Source organism: Punica granatum, chromosome 1 (assembly GCF_007655135.1).
Source record: "Punica granatum isolate Tunisia-2019 chromosome 1, ASM765513v2, whole genome shotgun sequence".
Classification (NCBI taxonomy): Eukaryota; Viridiplantae; Streptophyta; class Magnoliopsida; order Myrtales; family Lythraceae; genus Punica; species Punica granatum.
The window spans coordinates 52707475-52732055 of record NC_045127.1 but is presented as its reverse complement, the minus strand read 5'-3'; the positions used below and the strand labels follow the sequence as shown (position 1 = coordinate 52732055).

The window sequence follows — 24581 nt, the reverse complement described above, 5'->3', positions numbered from 1 at the left end:
TCCCCGACACGGCATCGGTTGAATGGTTTCATTGTCGTGGGTCGACATCCTGGGATTGAAACCGACTGACCCCTTTCTCATTTGAAATTTGAACAAACAGAAACATCTCATCTTCTCTCATACAAGAAATAATCAAATGCAAAGAATTCATCTACAAAGCCCTACTCTTTCGTCTTCCTCCCTTGAATCTCTTCATCGATGGCGAACGAACCTGAAAATCCCGAACCCAGTTCTTCATCGCTTCTGCTCTCAGTCCAAAAATCGCCAAGATCCCGAAACAGCAGAGACCTAAGATCCCATCCCTAATTGCTTTCCTGCTCCTGAGTTCAACCAAAGCAAACGAAAACAATCCAAGCCCCAAAACACAATACATGAGAATGAGATCACTCCCAACCTCCCTACCCAACACCAATCCCAATCCAAACACCGGTATGACCCACCAAAACCCCAGCTTCCTCGTAGTCCCTCTCCTCCTCCACCCGTCGAACCAACCGTCGCTGCCGAAGCTTCTCCGGAAGCCCCAGCCTCCCCTGTTCCCGTCCCCACCGCCGATCAATTCTCCGACTATCACATCCAGCGGCTGCGGCAGAATCTTGAGCGACGATGCCACGACGGGTATCGATTCCAGCACGAACTTCACCAGCCTCTGCGACCCGTTTCGCCGCTTCCTCTTCCCCGAGAAAATTACGGGTTTCGTGCTCTGGGCTTTGTTCAGAACAATGTGACTACTGCGGAAAGAGCTTTCTCCATCGAAGATTGGATTGAATGGGAGAAAGTGCTGAGATTTGCGGAGAAGATTCGTTTCCATGGCTCTCTCTGCTTTCTCCGGTTGCCGCTCAGACTGAAAAGGCCGAAGGAGGAGAAGAGAGAGAACGAAGAAAAGCCCAATAACCTCAAAAAGAAAATGACCGTTAAATGCAAAAATCAGATTTTGGTTTTGGTCCCCTCCTTTTTCCCATTCTTTCCTTTATCACCCACTACTTTTTTTTTTATATATAATTTTCACTTTTTTTATTCTTCGGGGAGAGTGAGTCCACGAGGTGTTCTCGTCCCATTACTTGAGAGACTAATTCTCATTTGTTCATTGGCTTAGCCCTAACCAAGTGGTATTTCCAGTGAGTCAGTGACTTTTAGAGCATCGTACAAATCCATCCAGTACTACCACAGAAAATGTTGCGGTTTATGATTTTAGCATATACGATCGCTTATCAGATGTGTATAAAAGTTTTTAACATAAATTCTTGCCCATAAAGGATATTAAAGTGTGGGACTATATTAATTTATTTATTTTCGAGAATTTTCTTATCAAGTATGCTAGGCGGAAAGATTATTTAGCATGCTTTGAAAGTTATGTTGGTCCTCCGAAACTCCTGAGGACCCAGTTTTCGGCAGGTTGAATCAGGCGGGGGCTTGTATATGTTTTTGGACTTCGCCTTGTATGCGCGTATGATCCCCGTGTCATGTGGGGTATGTATTAAAGGGGAAACATTAATAGCAGATCGACACGGCACATGTATCGATTGGCTCTCGAAGCCGATTGTAGGACCGGACCCGATAAAGAACTCCTCGCTTTTACAGAATCAGATAAGCATTGCTAGACCTGAGCTGGAACAGAGAACCCCCCTTAGCATTTGGGAAGAATTTTCCTCTTCCACTTGTATGCTGCTGCATATGAACTTTTTGCTTTTGGTCCAACAGACGGATGCCCATAATGATTGAGCCGATTGAGTTTAATACTGAAAGTGAAAGAATGTTCTGTGTCTCCACTTATGAGTGGCTGACATTGCAGAAACAAGGCAAGACACTGTTCTTTCTGGCTCCTGTTTGTCCCCACAGGACATGTCGCACTCTGATAGCCCTCTTAATTACTTAACTACTACCGGTGAACTCGCTATAACTTGGCCCAGACCTCTCCTGTTTAAATCACTGTATGAATCTTCCCAAGGGCTTGAGTTTGTAGAGATTTGCTGATTCCAAGCAGTAACGGTAAGACAGCAGTGGACTAAAGAACAAGGCGCATATCTTGGAAATGGTTGCGAATGCTCTGGAAAGAAGAAACAATACCTGGTGATCATTTTCACCCCGCAGCATTCTTCATGATATCACGAACGGAGGTTTCTGGCGAGATGATGACTGATAATGTGGTTTGTGCAGGGTTCTTCGTACGGAAGTTGCCAGCGATTTGATCGTGCAGGTTGGGAAGTTCAGCTTCCATTTACACAAGGTTCGCCTGAATTCTTTCTTTTCCATACGCGACTATAACTCAAAGTAATTTTTCTTCAATTTGAGATTTGAAGTTTTTTGCCAAAAAAAATAAATCTCATATTGCAGCTGCCTATGGTCTCGAGGAGTGGCTACATAAATAGATTGGTCTTCCAAAAACAAGGAGTCGAAGATAAGACTGACCCTCCTCTTGTTATCCACCTGAACAATCTTCCTGGTGGAGCTAAAGCATTTGAGACGGTAGTAAGGTTCTGCTACGGGCTAAAGTTTGATCTAACTGCATCAAACATTGCTCCTTCATATTGTGCGGCTCATTTCCTGGAGATGACTGAGGACTTCCATGAATCAAACCTCTTATCAGAGACCGAGGTCTTTTTGAGCTTCGTGATTCTGTCTTCTTGGAAAGACACTTTCCTCATACTCAAGAGCTGTGAGTCCCTATCTCCTTGGGCCGTTGAGTTGAGGATCCTGAAACGGTGCTCGGACTCAATTTGCCAGAAGGCCTGTAACAGTCCAGAAGGATTCATCTTCGGGAATGAAATCAAAAGGCAGGCTGATAATTGGTGGTTCGAGGATGTTTCGTCCCTTAGAATAGATCATTTCATAGAAGTGTTGGGGGGGCTAAAAAGAAGGGGGATGAAAGCCAAGCTTGTAGGATCATGCATAGCTGATTGGACCGAGAAATGGCTCTCCAGAGTCACTTTGCTTGATAACGTTACGCTGCAGAAACTAACTTACCAGCTTCAGAGAATTACCATAGAAAGTCTGATAAGGTTACTTCCTCCAGAGGAGAATTCAGTTTCTTGCAACTTCCTGCTGAAGCTCCTGAGACTCGGGATTGTAATGGAGACTGATCCTGAGTTAACAAATCAGCTTGACCTGCGAATAGGTTCAATGTTGGATCGGTGTCATGTTACAGATCTACTGGTCAAGAATTTCGGGGACAACGAGGTAGACACAACTTATGACGTCGGAGTTGTTGTAAGGGCAGTAGAATCCTATGTCTCGTCCGTTTCCTGGAATCCTAGGCCGAAGATACATGCAATTGGCAGGTTGGTAGATGGGTATCTTGCATTCATTGCTAGGGAGAAAAATCTCAGGATCGAGACATTCTGTTCGCTCCTAATGTCTCTGCCCAAGAGTGTTCATACCTGCGACGATAATCTGTATCGAGCTATAGACATGTACCTCAAGGTATTCAATTTGTTACTCTTCCCTATATAGCCTGCATATTTTACTAGTTTTGCGAGAGCTTACACGTAAATGAAGGTGTGGAAGTTTGAAAAAGGAAGCCTACTCAAGTTGTTTCTAAAAGCTTACGGCGCTGTTAAGATAAGTCGTGGCAATACATAATTTGTTATCAATAAATAGTCATAGACTGAATCTTTTGTTTGGCCGGAAAATTTGAAGGCACACCCGCATTTGACAGAAGAAGAGAGGGTGAGCATCTGCAGAGCGCTGGACCACAACAAACTGACGAAAGAAGCTCGGGAACACGTAATGAAGAATGACCGCCTTCCCATGAGCATGACCACGAGACTCATACTTCTCGAGCAAGTGAACATGATGAGGTCCATGACCGGCACAGGATCAAACTTCCTAAGAACGAAGACACAGGCAGTTATAAGATCCTCAGCCAGAAAGGGTTCAGGAGAGCAGTTGGTCGACTCCCAAAAGGAGATAAGGATGATGAAGGAAGAAGTCGATATAGTGAAGCTGCAGCTGAGCCAGCTGCAGATGTGTAGGATGGAGCTTCAAGTGAAGATGAGGAGAGGTGTTAGATAAAGGGATACTGTAATTGTTCGGTTCTTGTTTCGTGCCATGTTCATCGATTTTTAAGTCGAGAAGTCTGATGTGTTAGAAACTTCAATGTATTGTATGCCTGCAACCACCACTGCGAGGCGAAACTTCGATGTCCCAAGTCTCTATGCCTGCAACAACCACTGCAATGCGAAACTTCAATGTCCCAATTCTCTATGCAACATAGTGGTTTCATTCCCGAGTTCACTGAATTATTCTGTTGGTTTTCAAGATGTATATCGGCTGGTCATCTTTTATGCAGTAAACAGACACCTGGTTAATCAATTATCCTATGATTCATTTGACAAGCATATGATATTTGCAGAAGTATAAGGAGCTCAATTATGAAAAATGAGAATAGCAGGACTAGTCAGTTCCGATGGAGAAAGGGGTGAAAACCAAAATTGTTAAAAGTTTAGGGACTCCATTAGATAAGTGGAATAGATAAGGGGTATAAAGGGCTGGCCTGTTCCTCTTGTTCCGCCATTGAAGCTTGAAGCTTTCGGAGAAGGAGAAACCAATGAGCAAAGAGGAGAAGACAGAGCAAGAACAAGAACAGGAGCAGGGAAGCAGCTTGCCGACCGTCTTAACCTCAGAAAACTCGAACCCATGTCCCATCTGCCTCGCCCCCATCGCTGCTCTCCAAGAATCATACTTGGATCATTGCTTCCGTAACTCTCTCTCTCTCTCTCTCTCTCTCTCTCTCTCTCTCTCTGTGCTCTGCTCAAAGAGAAGTCTTGATTCTCTGTTTTCATCGGTGACCCGCATGAGAATACAATGGGGGTGTTCGATTTCTTGATTAGTATCGTTGGTGGGGTATTGTCAGGATACCTCTCTTCCGAATATTGAATAATTTGTGATGTCTAAAACTTCTTCTGTCGGCTCACCGATTAGCTCAATGCCAAGTGGTTAAATTTCTCGCTTCGCAGAAATTCACTAGCGATCGAACTTATCGAATCCGGGCTGATAAGTAAGTAGGTGCTTTATCGAATCCAGTAACTTGTTTGGGTTGCAGGATATGGATGGTTATGGAGGGTTTAATATCTCAGTTGAGGCGGTGACCGAGCTTACTAGTGACCATAGACAATATCAGAATGTTCTTTGTTCTTTCTTCTCATCTTGTCTGAGATTTCCCTCTTTTTAGCTTGCCGTTCGACATTTCCTGAGTTTCCATAGTAAAATTCTGTACTTGCAGATAAGTTCTGTTACAAATGCATCGTCCAGTGGACCAAAGTGGTCGCTGCCAAGCACTCCGAGCCACCGGCTTTTGTGACATGCCCCATTTGCAAGGTTTGTTGAAGAAAGAACGTCAACCGTGGCTTTTACAGACGGTTGCAGTTGTTCTTTGTGAATCATCGGGGAGATTGAGACATCTGTGTTTTGTTGGTGCAAAGGTTTTGAGAATTTTCAATGCTTAATCAACTTGTGATCGTCGTAACCGAAATGCTACATTGGGTCAATCTGCAGACCAAGAACTCGTCGATTATTTACGGGTATGATGGAAGTTCATTCGAGCGGCATTACATCCAACAGATACACACTGATAGGTGATGAATGTTTCATTAATATTTGAAATTTGAATGCTTGTCATTCCTGATGGATCAGTTCATGTGCTTCTCCTACGACTCTTTGCAGCGTTTTCTTCTCAGAAGCCCATAAGTTTAGGCTTCGGTGCTATTACACCAGACAAGGTCTGTTCCTGCTATTAGCTCTTCACCTCTCCTCCAGCACTCTGCTGTGACAAGTTACTCTTCAGGCGTCATACGGTATGCTTCGGTAAAATCATGTTTATTCGATCAGGTGCCTTAGCTGACGAATTTAAGGTGCAACGGTTCTGGAGGTCTCGGAAGTATCTGCATCCGAACCACTGGCTCAGTAGCTGGGTGAAAAGAGAGATACAGGCTTTGATGCAGGTAAAGCTATATTATCATTTTCCTGTCTTCCGGTAGGTGATCATGTTTCGGGTATTGATTGACTTGCAACTTGATATAACGCACATATTTGCAGGAGGAAGATGTCGACCTCGTCGCACATCACATACTGGGCGTGATCGATTCGATCTTCATAAGGTGACAATCACGTCTCTACTCCCACTCTGTTCAGTTTGGCCAGACATACAAGCTGATCTTGCCGTCCATCCAGGCATGGACCTAGGAGCCGAAAGCAGCCCGAACTGGTTCAAGAAGAATTCAAAGCTGCCGTCTCCGAAGCCACAAGGCCATTTCTAGCAGGGAGGGCCGAGAGATTCACCGATGAAATGGAGCTGTTTCTGGCTTCCGGTTTGAATCTCGAAGCTTATGACGAAGTCTACAGGCAACAAGTTGGCAGAGATACAACCGGAGTGACCAGTGAATCTCCTGCTGAAGACAGGACATCATCACATGTTGCTCTGGACATGCTCATCTTTGATGACATTTCTGATGAAGCTGATTGACACCATTATGTGTTCAATTATAATCATGTTGACCCTCAGCACGCATTTCATTTCATCTCCATTTCATTTCATCTCCATCGGACGACCCGTCCCAACGACTTATCCATCCCCTCCCGACGATTTATCCGTCGAGACAAATAACTGAAGTAACAGCCCAGTGACAACTTTTTTTATCGTGCCATAGTAAACTTGTACATTTTAGTGAACTTTTACATTGAGAGGAACAAAAACCTATGGCATTCAAAGGCTACATTTCCATAGGAAATGCCTTACATAGCTAGCAGTTAGCATCAAAAAAACAACTGTCATCTTATATCTCCATTTTAAACAGGGCAACAAAATAGAGACATCCTCTTCCCCTTTTTCCTCAGCCATTGACCACCGTCCCGCCTGCAAAATCAAGAAACAATCTAACATGAATCTTACAAGAAAATGCCGGTTTTTTGGGGGCAAAAACTTCCTCGAAATTTATATCTCGAATGGACTCACCGTTGGGGTGCAGAACTTGACCGGTCATGTAGGACGAGCAGTGGTTGCAAGCCAGGAACACAAAGCTGGGCGCAACCTCGATTGGCTGGCCGGCTCTCTTCATTGGCACCTGGGACCCGAAGCTCGCAGTCTCTTCCTCCTTGAAGGAGGCTGGGATCAGCGGGGTCCATATTGGCCCAGGGGCAACTCCGTTGACCCGGATGCCCTTTTCCACGAGCTGGAGGGCTAGCCCTCGGGTGAAGGCCACTATGGCCCCTTTGGTGGAGGTGTAGTCCAGGAGCTTGGCATTGCCCTTGTACGCATTCACAGAGGTCGTGTTGATTATCGCACTCCCTTCTTTCATGTGCTTCAGCGCGTGCCTGAACGATAGGAGACGTGAGAGTAGATCCGCCATCGGTTTCTCAGAAACAATAACATATAAGCATAGACACTGAGTAACAACTGACTGATATACCTGACCATGAAGAAGTAGGAAAAGATGTTAGTTCGGAAAACTCGCTCCAGCCTCCCCTCGTCGATCTCCTCCACGGTGGTGCACTCGTACTGCTCGGCCGCATTATTGACCAGTATATCGATCCGCCCATAAGCATTGACCACTTCGTCCACCACCTTCTTGCAGTTCTCATCGAACCCGAGATCAGCAGCAACCGCCATGGGGTCCTTGGCGTCTGAACCCGAGGACCTCTTCGCCTCCCCGAGCATCTCAAGGGTGTCTTTAGCATCCTTGTCCTCCTGCCCCTTCACGTATGTGAAGGCCACAGTTGCGCCTTCCTTTGCGAAGCAGTGAACCACGGCTCTGCCGATCCCCGAGTCGCCTCCCGTCACGAGGGCCACCTTACCCTGATGAACAAAGATATACTCATGTGATGAGATATCGTTAGGAAAGTCGGTCCACCATCGACATGGCTCGTGCATGACGAGATCCGGAAGAAAAACAGAATGACGCCAACTGAAACCCCGAATTGCGAGTAAACAACTCGGATTGGGGGAAAACCGTACCTGGAGCTTGTTCGACGGCTTGTACTCTGGGGAAGTGAACTGAGGGGTGGGCTCCATGGCGTGTTCTTTCCCGGGCTGCGCCTCCTGCCTCTGCGGCGGAAACTTGTCGCCTCCCGAAGCCATTCCTTTCACCGTTAATTTGATCGCCGGAAATACCGCACGGTTTGCCGGAAAAGTAACCCCCCGGTTTCCTAGTCTTACCAGGTAGTGATGATGAGAGGAGAGTGATCTACAGCCTGCTGAGAGTGCTCTGCGTGAAACAGAGTATGGCAGGCGACAGATCATTTACAACAGAAGAACAGAACTTCTCCGTTCCGATTGTTTATATATAGTTGTCCGTAAGAGAGTTTCGCGGGCGGTGAGGGATAGCAACATGGCGAGATGCGCTGATCCACGCGGCGGGCCCTTCCGCATGCATCGGACACGTCCGTGGAAACGGTCCGAGTCAGGAGCTTCTCCGCTGGCCATGAGGGTAATGTACGAAACGAATGACGTTAATCCAATTCATTGAATCCCGATACTTGTAATGATGTCGATTGATGATCGAGCTGAGAAAAACCACTGCCCGCCGTTGCTGGGCTCGAGGGGGTTGTGTCTTTGCATGCGCGACATCTGTCGGACATTGTTTCTGGAAACAGTTCTGTGCAGGGCTGCCACGGCAGCTCTCTGCCCATTCCAAGGACAAGAAGTCATGAGCAGATTCAGCTCTCTTCCAGTTCTCGATTAGTCATTGTGGGCTGATGATGTCTGATCTAAAGCTGCTCCTGTCCCTGTCCTTCCTCGTAGCCACGACATTTGCTCTGGTCCGCTCTAATGGTACACGCTCTGTCTCTATTCCTCTGTTTCTCTTTGTCAGTTAACACACTCATTTGATTGTCTGCTGCTCAACCGGAGAAAAAGAAGAAGAAGATGATCTTCTTCAGGGCATCAACAGCTACAGGAAGTCCCTGAACCTGCTGCCGCTTGCACAGAACGACCGAGCCGGCTGCCTCGCGGATGAGATCGCGGAGAGGCTGCAGAACCATCCCTGCAGCACCAGCACCTACGGCATCAACCTCGTCCCCGGTCCGATATATTCCGTAGTATTGAATGTCGATCTATGCAGTGGGAAAAACGTCTGACTGTTGCTTCTTTCGTTTTCCGACCACCTAGGAACGGGGCCGCAGTCCACCGACTATCTGCAGCTCCTGTCGAAGTGCGACATTGGCGTCAACCATATGGGGGACGGGGTGATCTTGCCGGTGTGCGTGCAGGATTTGGTGCCTTCACTGGTGCTCGCCAACTACACACAGTCGCAGTACGCGAGGTACCTGAATGATTTGAATTACACCGGTGCTGGGTTCGGGTCGGATGGTGACTGGATGGTGGTGGTCCTGAGCACGGACTCGCTGGGCGGTAGCTTCGCAAAGGGGGCTGGGGATCGTGAACCGGTGCACGGGTGGATTATGGCTATGTGGTCGGTTGTCTTGTTGATGGCACTATGAAAAAATCTACGAATATACGAGGCGAGATCAACTTATGAGTATTAAAGGACTCGATATCAAATATTAGGGTTTTGATAAGCATTTCGCTCGCAATTGATGAATTTTTGCTTTGTATCGGTGATTCGCCCTTCAAAGGTTCCGGTCCGCTGGATTCAAATCCCTCATTTTCTCCATTTATAAGGAGCATGAAAATCTAAGATACATCCTAAGACAAGACACCTAAGAAGTCGTTAGAGGTTTCTTATGCTCGTTATGGATCAACTCAAAGTGTACAACCTTTGGAAGTTGGAACTAACCAAAATGTTCTCATCTAAAGGGCGCGATGACTAGAGAAAGGAACGTTATATAGTGACACACGCTTTTTTTGCGTTTTCTTTGTATCGATCAGCTTGGCCATTTGAATCCGATGCATGGAAATCCAAATTCCATGCGTAAATCGAACATCTATCTGCCCAACATTCGATTCGGTACCTACCCAACGTCCGAATTGAATGGTTATGAATGGACACGCATTGAACGACGATATAAAATCAGTGTCGCGCTGAGCTGTGGGTCTTTATCCACGTCAGCGTCCGCATGCTGCACTTTGTAATGCGCCGGGTGCATGTCATTCAGGCAGAAGACCCATTGAGCCCCTTCACTGGGCGTACTGGACCGGGTGCATCAAACTTTGTCGGAGGCTCCAGAGTACTCGTCAGTGTCGACACTCACGGTTCTGCTCTAAAGTGAGCTTGGATGTGCGCATTGCGCACCTAACAGTAGCACCACCATGTTCGTCCGTCAAACTCCTCCACCGTAACGCAGAGAGTACTAGAGAAGGAGGGAGAGAGAGAGAGAGAGAGAGAGAGAGAGAGAGAGAGAGAAGCCCATTCGCTTCTTCTTCCTCCTCCTTCAGCTCAACAACAATGGCGGATATAGCTGAGGAAGAGGACGACGAGGGCTTCGGGGAATTCAAGTTCGTCCCCACCACCGCCGCGGTGTCTCCGAATCCCGCCGCTGCTTCGAACGGTCTCGCCGACGACTACTGGAGCGATTTCCTTAGCTTCAATGGATCCCCGCGCGTCGAGTCCAATCCCAAGCCACCGCCCACCCAGAATTCCGTGGAGCCATTCGATTTCTTCGGAGATCGCGCGACTGCGCAGCGATCTGCTGAGGCGACATCCACTGGGACGGTGCCGGAGAAACCCAAGTGGGTGAAGCCCTCGGGAGCTATTCCTCTGTCGCTTTTCGGAGAGGAGGAGGAGAAGGAGGAGGAGGAGGAGGCGGGATCTGGTGCGGTCGGTGCTTCATTAAATAGTGCGACCGGACTGTCCAATGACAGTAATGGTGATCCGGCGAAGGGGGCACCTAATTTGGGTTCGGCGGTAGGATTGAACGGTTTCATTGTTACTTTGTACAATCAGAATCAGCATAGCGGTGCTCCTGCCAATGAATCAGGCCTAAATTTGACCTCAAATGGGGGGATACTTCAAGAACTGGACGCGGGGATCGGATCTCAAGCTGAATTGAATCCGAAACCAATCTTAAACGGGGTTGATTTCAATATGAGTAATGGGAACGGGGAAAAGGATGAAGAAGATGAATGGGAATTCAGGGCTGCAGATGCAGAGACAAGAGTTAAAGGCGAGAACTTGAATGTACGGCTTCGCAAATATCAGTTTTTTCCTGTTCAGTTTTTCAGCTCGAAATTCGATTTTCATTCCTCAGATCGATTGCTGGAAGTAGGAAGAGAGGTTGGATTATAGGTTCAACTTGTTTCTGTGCACTTGATTATGAGATTGAGCGGATAACCTACTATTGAGCTGAGAACTAGTTTTAGCTTCTCATGGTTGGTAATTTGAGTTAGACATATAGAAATCAAGTTGGGACGAAATCATTTATCCCTCAGTTAGCAGATATGCATTTGCTTTTTGTAAGCAAGCAGGAAGTCTGAACCTACTGCTGGCAATGATTGGTCCTGTACTATGTTGGGGTGCCCTTAGTTATTCAGGATTTTCTGCAGTAAAATGTATGGCAAATTCAGGATGTAAGGGGGTTGATAAGTGCTGGCATAGACTTTGAGAATAGCAACATTTTGAGTTGCTGATGCTTCCATTAGACATTTAGACAGTAGAATAAACAGCAGAACTGTTGATTATAGAGACATATCAGGCTTTTCCCTGATATTGTGTCCTTAAGCTGTTGCCCAAGTATATTATTATCCTTAAAGTCCGAACCTTTTCTTGCTTTGTGTCCCATATTTTTGTAATGTGCTACTTCATTGCTGTAAAAAGTTTACTTGTTTACTTGTGGTTTGCAAACCTGATTTTGTCAGTTTTTCATTGTTGTTGCTATCATTTTGAACCAGGGAGACCAGAGGAAGGGTGAGAGTGGTTCAGACCTGAACTTCAATAATTTCTTCCCTAGTTGGAATGGTTTCAGTTCAGATGTAAATGGCTTCACTTCAAAACCTAATGGGGTGGAGTTGGGCACAAATGGGTTCAATTTAACTGGAAATGAAAAACAAGAGAATGCTGACGATGATTTTGGCTGGGAATTTAAAGGCGCAGAGATGGAAAACAACAATAAAGAGGGTAACTTGAAGGTAATACCTGATTTTGAGATGTTTCTTGATTGGAGAATGATAGGTCCTTCCATCTTAGGATTTTTGACTGTTTAAAAGTCCCCTTGGTACTATTATAGGCTATGTTGTCGTAACTATTTAACTCTATGCTAGGAAACTGCTTTGGTGGAAATCATTTTGACCATGAAGACTGATAAGAATATATCTTGTTGAAGGTTGAAGGGAGTACGAGGGAACTTTTTGAGGAAGTTGAGCTGAGCTTTGAGTTTGGGAATGTTGTGCCAGAACCAACTGGTGTTATTGTTGCGACAGATAAGAATTCTCAATTTTTTGGATTGGATTTCGCATATGATCTGAACCCAAAACCAGAATCCCAGTTGAATATTCTATCAGATTCAAACCTAATAAGCAATGGAAAAGATGTCAAGAATGATTCTGAATCTAATCCAACATTTAGAAGTTTCGTTTCTGATGAAGATGCGTGGGAGTTCAAGGAGGCAACTTCAGAGATCAATCCACGTAGCCAGGTGATAGTCTGTTTGAATTTTTCAAGAAGAAATGTATTCAGTACTTGCATGTGAAATGTGTTGAGGATTATTTTTAGCTGTACCGTGATTTAAGTCGATACCATGTCATACTCTCATTTCTAATGCAAGTAGAAGATAATGATGCTCGACATGTCAGATTGATGTTTTCCTTGGATGAGGTTCTTCAAATTTTACTAAAAGGTGCTAGCAATTGCGTTGTTGAAGATCTGCTTGGAAAACTTATATGTCTATGTCTGCAATATCTGCTCCAGGGTGAGCCTGTGGTCGTGAATAATGCTACCAAAGTGACTTCTGTAAGTGCTACTAACAGTGTTCTCCAAAGTGGGTCAAACGGTGAGGTATGGATCAATCCTTGTCTGGGTTTTAATTTTCAGTGAATAATAAACAGATATGCAATGCTCAGTTAGTATTTTGTTGTAGGAAGATCCAAAGGTTGTTAATGGATTTTTCTCGAATCCCATTAATGCAAATGTGGAATCGAATGATGACTTCTGGGGATTTAAAGATGCATCATCAGACAGTAATTTGAAACTAGAGGTAACATGTCAAGATCTTTTTGTTCATTGAAAATATGCTGTTAGCCTTGAATGCCTACTGGATTTGATATTCTCTAGTCCTCAGGTAACTTGGTTTCTTTTTTTCTCCAGAGAAATGAGGAAAGCCATGTTAATGGAAAGGAAGCCTTTCCACTTGCCACAGTTGGTGATGGAAAGTTAGAGAACGATGGTTCATTAATTTATCCCGATTTGACTACCAGAAAATCTCCGAATGATAGCAACATGAGAAGACAACCTTCGAATTTGTCAATCAATGATCTTATTGCAAATCTATACAATCAAGCCACTCCAATTGCTTCAGTTCCTGATGTCCAAGTATCAGTTGAGATTGGGTTCGTCACATCAAAGGCAAAATTGGAAGAAGAGCCAGAAAATGAGATTGATGATTTTGATGATTCCTGGGATTTCAAGGCTGCTGAGACAGAAAAGAAAGATGAGACTTCTTTCAACCTTGTCCAACAGCTAAGTGGCACTGGATTAGATTCAAACCAGAGTGGGCAAGTGTCCAGTTTGTTGCATAGTGACGGTATTTTAGATGGTAGTTCTTGGGGATTTAAGGATGCTTCTTCCCGGTTAAGATATGAAGATGAGGGTTCTGTACCAAGTCTTGTGGATCCATGTCAGAAGTTCTCTGCCGGTCTTGAGATTGATGATCTTCTAGATTTCTATTCCAAGTTGAAGGATGAACTTTGTTTTACTGCTCTTTCCCATCTTCACAGAATGAAGGTTAGTGAAAATCTCGTGTATTTTTGCTGATTAGAGAGAGAGAGAGAGAGAGCGAATGCCAGCTTGTGGAATGTCGAAACAGCTATTTTCCTGTTGGTACATTCCCTAACAATATCATGTGTTTGATAATGTTGTTTTTGCAGGAAGCACAGAATGGACTTGCTGGTCTTCCCAGTGATGATTCAACACTGAAAGATGAGAACAGGGAAATTCAGGTGATTTTTGACGAGATCACTCATTTATGTCGGGATGTCCTTTCTGTAAACTTTAATTAACTTCTATATCCAAATGAGCAAGATTTTTTCAGGAGTTTTTCGGTAAAAGAAAAAAAACCTTCTTTCTGGGTTATGTTATGAAAACCAAAGCAATTTAATTTCTCTCTGTTTTTTTTTTTGGCTACTGATGGTATATATTCATGTCCGAGGAAAACTTGTTTCTTTGTTGATGAATATTGTAAGTACAATTTAGTTGATTATGATCTCATACTCATTGCAGGAACTATATAATGCATTAAACCCAGACGACAAAATCTCAGAAGTCACCTCAATTGATCTTCCTCCGAGGGTTCCCCACCTCAAGGGGTTTCTGCCAGTCCTGGATGAGAAGTTACAAGCTCTTGAAGCGGAGTATCAACTGTCTAGAAAATTGTCATCGGTATAGCTCTTTTATTTCCTTTTTTCTTTTTTTCATTTTGTTTCTTTTCTTTAATCCAACATGATGCATATCTGCTTGGCTGCATTGATACAACTAGCAAAATGAACTTGCATGCATCTACATTCAAACTGAAATTCTCGATATGTTGTTTTAGAGTGCAGATTACCTAATACCTTGTATGCAGGCTGTCTTTTATCCTACATTCATTATCGTATCTTTCATAAATCCATTGTGAACTGATTAGTCACTGGAGGCAGATTGGATTTTATTTTGATTATCATAATTGCATGCGAAATTGCGAAGGTAGATTGCTTTTAATTTTGATTATGATAACTGGATGCATACATGGTGCTGCTGGGATGAAAAATCCAGATTATTCTTTAAGATCTACCTAATCTCGTCTTCCACAGGCAGATGAAGATCCACAGTCACTGATTGAACTCTTGAGACATGTTTCCTTGATGCTGCGAATTTTGAGATGGGGAACGGTCGAGCAGCAATATTGCTATGTAACTGCTTGGTCTAAGCTGATCTCTCTATGCAGTCAAGAACTTAAGCATGGAGCCTTGCTGTGGAAGCAGGCTTTAGAGAAAGATGTGCAGGGTCATCTGCTATCTAAATCTGATGGTACAATATCGTGTTAACTATCAAATCCGATGCTACTGAAAATTTAGGCCGTTCACCTATAGGTGGACTCAAACGTCTTCTGCTTTTGTTTTGGATTCTTGTAGGCAAGAAGTACATTATTGCTCTCGGAGAGATTTACAGAGCAGTTGGAGTTCTAGGAGCGTCAATCAAGCTGTACAAGCCATGGCTGCTTCCGAGTTCTGCAGATTTCTCAGCTACTTCAGTTCTGCTAAACGAGTGTTCTCTTCTATGGTCAAGTTCCGGATTCGAAGAAGCTCTTCGTAGTATGTCTGATCCTCTAGAGTTCACATACGAGGGATCTGTTGCCACACTACTTGATTCCATCAAAGTTATACATGGTCTCGATGAATATGCCTTCCAAACCTATAATTTCGCTGGGGAAGAACAGCTATGTCGAATATCTCTCCTAAGTACAGAATTGGTAGGAGGTAAGTACAGTAATAATCTGGGATTTGCTATTTCCATATTTATGCGGCCCCATATTGTATATGCGGAGTACCTTTTGTTCTTCATAATCCATCGGCATTTCTTGATTTTGCCTAAAATAGATATGAAAATGATCGAGTGGAACGGAGAAGAATACTTTCTCAAGCTTGCAAACTTGTGGGCAAATCTCGCGAGCTGCAATCCTCCTGATTTGCCTCGGATGGAGATTAGCTGATCATCGGAAAGGAAGTCCTGTCACAGTGGAAGCTATTCGGCCAAGACCATCAGCCAATGGGACTGGTTTCCTCCCTGGTAGATCCGTCAGTCATCTGCTATGCAGACGGTTGATCACTCGGATAAAATATGGAATCGAATTATAGGATCATTCTACAAACGGGCTGAATGATTGCTCAAATTCTCGTGTCCCATTCGATTTTTTGTTTTACTATATCTTATCAGGGTTGCCGATTCTTTTTGTGTCAAAAAAGCGTAGCAAATAGTTCGATCAAAAGTGTAGAGGTTGTTTTGTTGTAATATGTTGTAGAGTGAGCTTTGTCTGATTGAATTGATGGATCATCAACAAAGAAAAAGAAAAGATGAGAAATAAAAGGTTGCCAGTTATTTATAGTCATCACTTTCACTCATGTAACCTCCATTATTCACGACACATACTAAACAGCATTAGTTCACAAATTTCTGCTCTGTCATATGTCGTGACGACCAATGTATATCAGATTGAGGCATGCCCGCACAAATATGCCAATCCACCTGATAATGTGACGGCCCGTTTATTCTTAACTAGTACGTTGTTAATGAGCATGCAGTCTCCGAATTTTAATGGTCAATAGGATTGACTATGCATGTAATCTTGTCGCCCAAGAAAGTGAAGATCCTTAGGATCCACGAAGCTCCCCGTTTACTTGGGCGGGAAGGCTTTGATTGCAGACTTTGTAAAGAGCTGTGATGCAAAGACGGAAACTTCAGGGTGCACTATGGAACGACACAGAGTTTAGGGAGTAAAGTATAAGAAACATAAAACCTCGGGGCACGAAAAGAAAATTGCCCGATTTCCATAGCAGAGCGGGGTAGGGTTTTCGGGTGGCGTAAGGATCGGCCGTTACCGCGCACAGATTCTCTTCACTCACAGCTTCTGTCTGTCTGTCTCTCTCTCAGAGCTCCATTGTTCTTTGACTCCCTGCCCACAGAGAGAGAGAGAGAGAGAGAGAAGGGGGGAGGGAGAAGAGGAAAGAGATGTTGGACATTAATCTTTTCAGGGAGGAGAAGGGGAACAACCCCGAGAGGATCCGGGAGTCCCAGCGGCGTCGCTTCGCCAGCGTCGAGATCGTCGACGAGATCATCGCCCTCGACAAGGAGTGGCGCCAGCGTAAGGGCCTCCTCTGATTTCGAACCCCGTTTTCGCCTGTAATTGCGACATCGGTTTGCCAGTCTCGTTCATTTCTTGTTTGGATCGGTGGAGCTCATTTCAGGTCAGTTTGAGCTCGAGAACCTGCGCAAGGAGTTCAACAAGATCAACAAGCAAGTCGCTCAGCTCAGAATCGTGAGTTTCTTGTCCCTTAGTCCTCGTTGTCGGTTTGTTTATCGATCTTCATTGAAAATGAAGAGAAAAAAAAATGGCATTTTTACTGTTTTATGCTCATTGTTATTTAGCTCACGTACGACCATATTTCCTTAAAAAGCTGCGCTATTTCTCTTTTCGGAGCACGGCAGTGGTTTTGAATCTGATCTAAGATCCTCTCTGAATCGGTCGATATACGATATGCTTCTATATTTGGTTACTGATTGGTTACTGATGTATGGAGTTTGATTATTTATTGAACCGAAATTTGTTGATTACTCTTGTTTGCAGTCTGGTGGTGATGCAACGGAGATGATAGCGAGCACCAATGAGAACAAGAGGTTGGCTGCCGAAAAAGAAGTTGAAGTCCGTGATGCTTGGACGCAATTGAAATCAAGGCTCGAAACAGTTGGGAACTTGGTCCATGATTCCGTTCCTATTAGTGATGATGAGGTGCGTGTTTTCTTTTATTGGTATATCACTCGTTACTCGCCCGCTGCATAACTCATTTATGGCTTAATGAGTTTGCTTTGTAATTTTAGGCAAATAATGCGGTTATCAGGACATGGGGCGAGAAGAGAGTGGAGGCAAAATTGAAGAGCCATGTTGAGCTTGTTGAGCTTCTTGACATTGCAGACTTGAAAAAAGGTATTGGAATTAGAACTGTCGTCCAGAAAGTTTGGTTTCTGTACTGTTTAAACATTACATTTTTTTCTTTCTCCGAATTTTCTTCGGAAATGCCTCGAAAGTTCTTGATCAATATATTTCTGATGAATAGGATCCGATGTGGCCGGAGGTAGAGGTTTCTACTTGAAAGGTGATGGTGTACGCCTTAATCAAGCTTTGATTAACTTTGGCCTTGATTTCTTGGAAAAAAGAGGCTACACAGCATTGCAAACTCCTTTCTTCATGAGAAAAGAGATCATGGCCAAGTGTGCTCAATTAGCACAATTTGATGAAGAACTCTACAAGGTGAAGATTTTGAAAAGCAGCATACCTGATTTTCTTCATGGACTCACAAATTTCATATAATACGGGATGGTGTTATTCTCTGTCTGTTATTGTCCTTCCTCTTGGAATATAATCCGAATTTTATTTTTTACTATCTTTAGGTTACTGGGGAGGGAGATGACAAATATCTCATTGCTACTGCAGAGCAGCCACTCTGCGCTTATCATTTGGAGGACTGGATTCAGCCTGCACAGCTGCCCTTAAGGTTCTTGTGATCATTGCTGCTCTTAGAGTTGATTGCTTCTATGCTTTTACACTGATTGGGTCATTTCCGCATTTTTTTTTTCGGGGGGGAATTTGAACCAGATATGCTGGATACTCGTCTTGTTTCCGCAAAGAGGCAGGTTCACATGGTCGTGATACTTTAGGAATCTTCAGAGTCCATCAGTTCGAGAAAGTGGAGCAGTTTTGCATCACCTCCCCGAATGGCAATGATTCGTGGGACATGCATGAAGAAATGATTAAAAATTCTGAGGAGTTTTACCAGGCGGTAATAAATCTAGCAAAATATGTTATGGTGGTGGTATGGGTATCTTTGTTCTAACTGAGTCACTTCATGGGTTCTAACACATGCTTGTATTTGCAGCTTAAGATACCGTATCACATTGTTGCTATTGTCTCGGGAGCATTGAATGACGCAGCCGCTAAGAAGTATGACCTAGAAGGATGGTTTCCAGCGTCACAGACTTACAGAGAGCTTGTGTCCTGTTCCAATTGTACCGATTATCAGTCGAGAAGACTTGAAATTCGGTTCGGCCAAAAGAAGGTAAGAGCCACGAACTCTTCACGGTTAAATTATCCACCGCACTCTACAGTCGTGGAAACTAGTTGAAAGTTAGGATTACTTCGAGAAAGAAAGAAAAGGTATGTTAGCTCATGAGTCCATGAATGCAACCTAGTTTGAGATAAAACTTGCAACAGAGATTGGAAGCATATGTATTGGAACAAGTGTCGCTCTCATCTCTGTTAACAATGTAGAGGAAAGTCTAAAGTTCAGCTGATGCAGTAGAGAATTAGTATCAGGTATGAGTGTCCCATGATTTTACGGTGTTGCAGGGGAACGAGCAAGCGAAGCAATATGTTCACCTCTTGAACTCCACTCTCACAGCAACTGAGAGGACCATTTGTTGCATCCTTGAAAACTGCCAGAGAGAAGATGGAGTTGAGGTACCCGAACCTCTAAGGCTTTATATGGGCGGAAAGGACTTCTTGCCATTCAAGAGCAAGCCTGCACCCGAAGCCAAAGGGAAGAAATCTAAAGCATAGCTTTTTCATGGAGTTGAAGAATTTATCTGCTGCAAAGGATTACAAGCCACAACTAATTAGATGTTTGCTAAGAGTACTATTTTTGTCATCTCATATCCCTTTACGATTGGGATGTTAGACGAATGCAATTGAAATACTGAATTTTGATATTATGGCTTTCGTTATCTATAAATCATTGGTTCCTTATTGTATTGCTTGGGATTGTTGTTGCGATCCGACTATATCTGTGAGGGCCCTGAGTGTCCTTTTGGTGTTGCAACCTGTATGATGCCTCTTACAAGTCAATCGACTCAATACATCATACTAAGTGGAACTCAACATGTTCAATGTCCATCTTGTTTCCCTTTAGACAAAAATGGAAATTGAGAAAACCTTGTATAGATCCAGAAGCAAACGCGCTGTACTAACAAACCCGAGTATATCTGCAAAGAAAGAGAGCAGAAAATCGCTTCAGTCGCAGTTGTCTTCAGAGTTTCTTTCTTTCTCGGTTTTGTAATATGCTTATGCTGTTTCCATTACTCTTTGTTTTTCGTTACTGGAAATGGGAAACAGACAATCTGATAACTGAATTCGATCAGTGTGGCAGAAGATGAATTGCTGGGTGTAAAATTTTGTGCAGTCAGAGAGGTGCTGAACTAATGACGTTTAATCTTAATGAAGACACAAGAAAATTGCTCACGGTTGCATCTCTTCAAAAACTTGATTGCATCTCTCCACCTCTCGGACGAGAACTAGATTGCATCCACTAGGTAAACATCACGGTACTAGTGGCTATGAATGCACGTACTGTACAGTTGATGCGTGACGTGAGATGGCCATTTTCGTCGGTTGAAGTAGAAGCCCCTCTCGGTCAGCAACCTCTCTTACCTGTTGTGCAAGGGATCGGGACATGAAGGCACCTCTCTCTTCATGGTGGGAACAGATTCATCTCCTACAACTTCAGGCGGTATCTTCCATGTCTGAACTGCCGGCTGTGCTCTGACTTTCAGTCTCGGATGTCTTGCCCCCATGGCTCTACTGTTCACAGCCGACGAGATGCTCAGTAGAGCTAAGAGCAGGCACCAAACCCAGCTTCTCGGGACAACAAGCATGGCACTGTCTAAACGAGAGTTATATTCGGATCCTCTCTTTTTCAAGATGGAGGCTCGAAGAAGGAAAGGAAGGATGGATGAGACCTCTCTATCTGTTCAAATTTGAAGATTTCAGAGACAGCAGTTAACCACATTTGTTGAATGCCAGTGGAGGGAACTTTTGACATATTAATAAGCAGTGGCTTCAGTGCATATCATTTGACTACGAGGATCACACAACAGAAGTAAGAAAAGACGAATGTCCCAGTTTAAAAACGTACGCTATAACATGACACATCGCAGACCCGTTTCTTGAGAGTAGTAGCTTATTGTACACGTAGGGCCAGTCGGATATATTTTATCCGTTCATCGGTATCATTTCGAGAAAAGGGAGGATCGAGTTAGTCAAACATGGTCCATTTTTCAAGTTAGGTAGTAATTCCACTACTAGGGAAGTTAGATGTTCGACCAAGCAAAGGAAATTCCAATCAGGTTTGGCATTCAAAGACAAAGATATAAATTACTTAATAAGTTCTTCACCAAATAATTAAATTAATACCTCAATTTCAGGATGATGTATATATAACCCAACAAATGCTGATGTTGTCCTGCGGATTTCTGGGAAGCCTGTTCTACACGTGCGTGTTCTTTAAGAAACAGGATTGGGAATTTTATGAAAATTTTTACGTGGCAAATCATTAAAAAATGGCCTGTTTATTTATTTGATTAGATGGCTTAAGTGAGCATGTTTCATGTACTATAGTAGTTTCAACATTATGTGGTTTTGTCTGTCCATACAGTGGACTCGCTTAGTACGTAATCGTTCGAGAACTTTGCGGCAAATGTCAAATGCGTTAGGAATTCTCTTTGTTATCGATAATTACCCGATGAATTTTGCAGTAATCACCATCATTAGCATGACACGAGGGTTGTTGAAGTTGGAAAATAATATGTTCAGATTTTCAAACCATTGACCATCTTGCTCTCAGGCACATGTTGAAGACTTGACTCTCTGGTCTCTGTTTTAATTATATTTTCTTAGGAGCAGCCGCCCTTTATGATGTATGACAAGCAACTGTTAAAAGGAGATCGGAAGAGGAACAGAACCAAGAACCAATGTTGCAACTCGTATTCAAACTTAAAAGAATCCAGTTATACACTCCAAAATCATATGTCGAATGGACTGTTGAATGCATTTCATCCCAAAAAGAATTGGATACATGAGAGAGAATACTTTTGGTGGAAAAAAGAATGTGAGATATAAATCTTAAACCGGAAAGGCAGAAAATCTCTTCCTCAATGTACAGCTTGGCCATGGCTCTGCCTGTGATTGATGGATTCTATACCGCGACGGTGAACAAGGAGAGCTTCAGTGCCACTCCAAGAGCCAGCTGTAACAGAAAAATCGCGGCCACAATGAAGAACCACCTTTCTCCGGCCGACTTAATGTGGGCTCGGAGATTGAGGGCCACGAAGGTCGCAGACATAAACCCAGCTACACCGGCTACTACCCATCTGAATATTTCCAGAGGCACAACAGAGAGACACTGCATCCAACAAAAAGCCAGTCAGGTAATTCCTTATACTCCCTCCCTCCAGAGCCTGCATTCTCACAAAGTATAAAGGCAGAGGCAGTGATCATGAAACATTGTTGAGTGAAGGCCTCATCCTCAAACTTAGGCAGTGAAACTTCAGTTCACAGTCATTGCGAGTTCAGTAATATGGGCTTTTAATGGCTATCCTTATGAATGATCATACAAGTTAGCAGAAACTGACGGTTATATGACTCCGAAACCATATAACTCTTTAATCTCGACGTAGCACAGTCTGAGCCAAGAAAAAAAAAAAAAAAAAAAGAAGAAAAGATTCACACTATAATTGAAAAGGCTCCTATGAAAGACCAGATTACCGCAAAGTCAAACAATAGCTTCGAGTTTCTCATTTAATATTCATGCCATCATATTCCTTAAAGTGAATCATAAGCAATTAAAAACTTTACTTCTAGAATACAAGGGGCTCTCTCTTCATGATCAAGCAAGGTCAAAAAGGAGTTCACAGAACAATTAATATTGCCAAAACAACTTGCTGAGATCAGCATCAGACCATCTTATTTCACTTTTTTCTCTCTTTTTTCTTTTTCTCAATTTTTGAGGAAAAAGATCGTAAGATAACAGGGGCAAATATCGGCTAAAAAGCACCCTAAATGTTGACCGTTGATCCGCACGAGTTCTAATTATAGTGGTCAGCAAAACTTACCAGTGCAGGAATGAAGACGAAGAGTGAGTAGCCATAAAGACACAGTAGCTGGGCCAGTCCAGAAGGCACCGAGAAGTACTTGAGGATTACATATAACCCGAGAGGGACAATAATGATGTATCCGTAGAACAAGCCAGCAGACCAGGTCACCAGATTTATGTCATAGTTCCACTCTTTATTCTTTAGCTTGTGAGCTATATATGTCACAAAAGTACCAATTGAAGCTGCAACAAATATAAGCGTGGTGCAAATCCAGAATGGTCCATACCTGCATGGAGTTTTGTATTATGAACACCATTTATTTGAAATAACCGTTCATGGTAATCAAAGTCTAAAACAGACTGTTCACTGGCCTATGGCTAGAATGTGAAAAAACACAACTTTCCCAACCATCCTAACATTATCGACGGAACATAACGATTCAACGGTGGCATTTCTACCAAAATTTGTCAAGGAGCTCAGAGTCCAATCCAGTGTCATTTGTTCCATAAATTAGACAAGGACCGCTTACAAATCTGGGTTGCTTGCTGTTTTCTCATTGAAGGTTCCTCTCAATGGAAAGAGTGAATCTTTGATTCTCTCTACGACATCTGAAGTATCAACATCAAAGTACGGCTTGTATGAGGCAATTGAAAACATCTGAAACCAACCACCTTGCGGGGGTTCATCAGAGCCAAGTCTTGATTTTGAAAATGTAACTGCATCGAGAAAAGAAATTTGTGAGCCCTACCACTGTGTGACAAGAAAAAAAAGGCGTGCTCCCAGTAACAAAGTCTACGTAGAAAGGGGGGGCCAAAAAAAAAAAAGATACTGATAGACAGCCAAAACAGCAAAATGGATAGCACGAAGTATATAAAAGGAATCCATAGAACTTTATCTACCATCGGCATCCCGGGGAGGCTGTGAGCCACTAGATATCTTTCCCCGTGCATCTGACGGAGGGTAAGGTTGGAGATTTGATTCTGCAACAAGGTGATCACCGGTATAAGCTCATCATGAAACAGAACCAAGAAACTCGCAGAAACAGGTCAACCCCATAAAAGCCGCATTAGATTAAACCATTTATCTCACTGATGACTGAAGGCCAATGGAGTGTTTGATTCACCGGCCCCGCCGATCTAAGTCATTCTATCAAAATGCACCTAAAATAAAACAAAAATCCAATTTTCCCAACACCCAACTCATTGCCTGTGCTCAGCAATGTGATCACTCCCAAATATACAGAAACGAAAAGCTGCCAAACTCCGTCACTTTCCGTCATTCAAGTAAAGTAAAGAAAACCGCAGCTCAGCTTCACCAATATATTTTCCCAGGAAACAAAGGCAAAAGCACAAGCAGAAGCAAGTCGAGATTCAATACAGTACCGGATAATTTGACGGTAAAGTGGCCGGAATCCGGAACAGCCTGCGAAAACAAAGCAAAGTTCATTCGAATGCGAATGCTGATTCAAACAACACATTGCACGCAGATGCCGCAGAGAGAGAATCAGCTGAGAGCTGATGGGGAGAATGGCACTTACAGGCACAGATCCCGAGACCTTCTGGCTGTCGATCGTCGTGTACTTCCCGCTCATCATCTTCTCCCTCTCTCTCTCTCTCGCTCCTTTTTCTTTCCTCGGTTCTTCAATCAGATCTCCGTCCGTCTCTCTCCCGCTCGCGGCAAGAAATAGGAGCATTAACCCCACGCGCTGGATCCACATAAGCCCGTGTACATGCACCCGATTGGTAGGACCCACTCAACCGCTGAGACTGTGGGCCAGGGATCACAGTAAAAGAGCCGGGCCCAACAGATCTTTATCTGCTGTTAATGGGCCGGTCCCGTGCAATTTAGGCCTTCTCACTCTCTCTCTCT

General features: G+C 43.7%; 8 protein-coding genes across 10 annotated transcripts; 5 read left to right on the top strand and 3 right to left on the bottom strand.

Annotated features, from left to right (window-relative positions):
• Window positions 1–55: 55 nt before the first annotated feature.
• On the bottom strand, window positions 56–881 carry LOC116209986. Its single transcript, XM_031543764.1, has one exon. The coding sequence runs from the start codon at window positions 806–808 to the stop codon at window positions 152–154; it is 657 nt and encodes a 218-aa protein (XP_031399624.1). The 5' UTR covers window positions 809–881; the 3' UTR covers window positions 56–151.
• Window positions 882–1541: 660 nt separating this feature from the next.
• LOC116209955 (coleoptile phototropism protein 1-like) lies at window positions 1542–4235 on the top strand. Its single transcript, XM_031543719.1, has 4 exons — window positions 1542–2067; window positions 2155–2224; window positions 2332–3417; window positions 3634–4235. Exons 1-4 carry the CDS (start codon window positions 2030–2032, stop codon window positions 4006–4008), a joined length of 1569 nt encoding a protein of 522 aa, XP_031399579.1. The 5' UTR covers window positions 1542–2029; the 3' UTR covers window positions 4009–4235.
• A 249-nt stretch (window positions 4236–4484) lies between these two features.
• On the top strand, window positions 4485–6528 carry LOC116209977. The gene is made up of 7 exons (XM_031543754.1): window positions 4485–4694; window positions 5219–5313; window positions 5491–5570; window positions 5659–5714; window positions 5824–5936; window positions 6031–6092; window positions 6166–6528. The coding sequence occupies exons 1-7, from the start codon at window positions 4544–4546 to the stop codon at window positions 6455–6457; spliced, it is 849 nt and encodes a 282-aa protein (XP_031399614.1). The 5' UTR covers window positions 4485–4543; the 3' UTR covers window positions 6458–6528.
• A 94-nt stretch (window positions 6529–6622) lies between these two features.
• Window positions 6623–8264, bottom strand: LOC116209968 (NADPH-dependent aldehyde reductase 1, chloroplastic-like). The gene is made up of 4 exons (XM_031543743.1): window positions 7946–8264; window positions 7401–7786; window positions 6947–7305; window positions 6623–6847 (listed from the first exon to the last, which is right to left on the bottom strand). Exons 1-4 carry the CDS (start codon window positions 8228–8230, stop codon window positions 6825–6827), a joined length of 1053 nt encoding a protein of 350 aa, XP_031399603.1. The 5' UTR covers window positions 8231–8264; the 3' UTR covers window positions 6623–6824.
• A 258-nt stretch (window positions 8265–8522) lies between these two features.
• On the top strand, window positions 8523–9530 carry LOC116210003 (uncharacterized GPI-anchored protein At3g06035-like). Of its 3 annotated transcripts, none has more exons than XM_031543802.1 (3): window positions 8523–8761; window positions 8849–9010; window positions 9098–9530. In XM_031543802.1, the coding sequence occupies exons 1-3, from the start codon at window positions 8686–8688 to the stop codon at window positions 9427–9429; spliced, it is 570 nt and encodes a 189-aa protein (XP_031399662.1). In that variant the 5' UTR covers window positions 8523–8685; the 3' UTR covers window positions 9430–9530. The 3 variants fall into 3 exon arrangements, with proteins under 3 accessions (XP_031399662.1, XP_031399645.1, XP_031399654.1); XM_031543785.1 differs by having other exon boundaries at window positions 8840–9010; XM_031543794.1 differs by having other exon boundaries at window positions 8527–8761; window positions 8846–9010.
• A 666-nt stretch (window positions 9531–10196) lies between these two features.
• Window positions 10197–16182, top strand: LOC116209946. The gene is made up of 11 exons (XM_031543710.1): window positions 10197–11066; window positions 11777–12013; window positions 12208–12519; window positions 12792–12878; window positions 12961–13077; window positions 13188–13823; window positions 13967–14038; window positions 14319–14477; window positions 14888–15104; window positions 15209–15553; window positions 15674–16182. The coding sequence occupies exons 1-11, from the start codon at window positions 10335–10337 to the stop codon at window positions 15784–15786; spliced, it is 3027 nt and encodes a 1008-aa protein (XP_031399570.1). The 5' UTR covers window positions 10197–10334; the 3' UTR covers window positions 15787–16182.
• Window positions 16183–16652: 470 nt separating this feature from the next.
• On the top strand, window positions 16653–19597 carry LOC116209959 (serine--tRNA ligase). The gene is made up of 9 exons (XM_031543732.1): window positions 16653–16935; window positions 17039–17109; window positions 17419–17580; window positions 17670–17775; window positions 17906–18099; window positions 18240–18343; window positions 18445–18628; window positions 18725–18904; window positions 19195–19597. Exons 1-9 carry the CDS (start codon window positions 16803–16805, stop codon window positions 19402–19404), a joined length of 1344 nt encoding a protein of 447 aa, XP_031399592.1. The 5' UTR covers window positions 16653–16802; the 3' UTR covers window positions 19405–19597.
• Window positions 19598–21577: 1980 nt separating this feature from the next.
• On the bottom strand, window positions 21578–24469 carry LOC116187404 (protein YIPF1 homolog). Its single transcript, XM_031516074.1, has 6 exons — window positions 24250–24469; window positions 24095–24134; window positions 23612–23692; window positions 23242–23428; window positions 22731–22998; window positions 21578–22021 (listed from the first exon to the last, which is right to left on the bottom strand). Exons 1-6 carry the CDS (start codon window positions 24427–24429, stop codon window positions 21815–21817), a joined length of 963 nt encoding a protein of 320 aa, XP_031371934.1. The 5' UTR covers window positions 24430–24469; the 3' UTR covers window positions 21578–21814.
• Window positions 24470–24581: the final 112 nt, after the last annotated feature.

Coding starts and splice junctions, on each gene's coding strand:
- LOC116209955 (XM_031543719.1), top strand. CDS start 2,030: ATGGTTGCGAATGCTCTGGAAAGAAGAAACAATACCTG. Junction 2,068..2,154: donor GAAAGAAGAAACAATACCTG/GTGATCATTTTC, acceptor TGGTTTGTGCAG/GGTTCTTCGTACGGAAGTTG. Junction 2,225..2,331: donor TCAGCTTCCATTTACACAAG/GTTCGCCTGAAT, acceptor CTCATATTGCAG/CTGCCTATGGTCTCGAGGAG.
- LOC116187404 (XM_031516074.1), bottom strand. CDS start 24,429: ATGTGGATCCAGCGCGTGGGGTTAATGCTCCTATTTCTTGCCGCGAGC. Junction 24,135..24,249: donor AGGTCTCGGGATCTGTGCCT/GTAAGTGCCATT, acceptor TTGTTTTCGCAG/GCTGTTCCGGATTCCGGCCA. Junction 22,999..23,241: donor ACAGCAAGCAACCCAGATTT/GTAAGCGGTCCT, acceptor AACTCCATGCAG/GTATGGACCATTCTGGATTT.
- LOC116209959 (XM_031543732.1), top strand. CDS start 16,803: ATGTTGGACATTAATCTTTTCAGGGAGGAGAAGGGGAACAACCCCGAG. Junction 18,100..18,239: donor TTGATGAAGAACTCTACAAG/GTGAAGATTTTG, acceptor TACTATCTTTAG/GTTACTGGGGAGGGAGATGA. Junction 18,629..18,724: donor CTGAGGAGTTTTACCAGGCG/GTAATAAATCTA, acceptor TTGTATTTGCAG/CTTAAGATACCGTATCACAT.
- LOC116209946 (XM_031543710.1), top strand. CDS start 10,335: ATGGCGGATATAGCTGAGGAAGAGGACGACGAGGGCTTCGGGGAATTC. Junction 11,067..11,776: donor TTAAAGGCGAGAACTTGAAT/GTACGGCTTCGC, acceptor ATTTTGAACCAG/GGAGACCAGAGGAAGGGTGA. Junction 12,014..12,207: donor ATAAAGAGGGTAACTTGAAG/GTAATACCTGAT, acceptor ATCTTGTTGAAG/GTTGAAGGGAGTACGAGGGA.
- LOC116209977 (XM_031543754.1), top strand. CDS start 4,544: ATGAGCAAAGAGGAGAAGACAGAGCAAGAACAAGAACAGGAGCAGGGA. Junction 5,314..5,490: donor TGACATGCCCCATTTGCAAG/GTTTGTTGAAGA, acceptor GTCAATCTGCAG/ACCAAGAACTCGTCGATTAT. Junction 5,571..5,658: donor CAACAGATACACACTGATAG/GTGATGAATGTT, acceptor GACTCTTTGCAG/CGTTTTCTTCTCAGAAGCCC.
- LOC116210003 (XM_031543785.1), top strand. CDS start 8,686: ATGATGTCTGATCTAAAGCTGCTCCTGTCCCTGTCCTTCCTCGTAGCC. Junction 8,762..8,839: donor TGCTCTGGTCCGCTCTAATG/GTACACGCTCTG, acceptor GCTCAACCGGAG/AAAAAGAAGAAGAAGATGAT. Junction 9,011..9,097: donor CGGCATCAACCTCGTCCCCG/GTCCGATATATT, acceptor CCGACCACCTAG/GAACGGGGCCGCAGTCCACC.
- LOC116209986 (XM_031543764.1), bottom strand. CDS start 808: ATGGAAACGAATCTTCTCCGCAAATCTCAGCACTTTCTCCCATTCAAT.
- LOC116209968 (XM_031543743.1), bottom strand. CDS start 8,230: ATGATCTGTCGCCTGCCATACTCTGTTTCACGCAGAGCACTCTCAGCA. Junction 7,787..7,945: donor AGCCGTCGAACAAGCTCCAG/GTACGGTTTTCC, acceptor TTTGTTCATCAG/GGTAAGGTGGCCCTCGTGAC. Junction 6,848..6,946: donor TCAAGTTCTGCACCCCAACG/GTGAGTCCATTC, acceptor TTGATTTTGCAG/GCGGGACGGTGGTCAATGGC.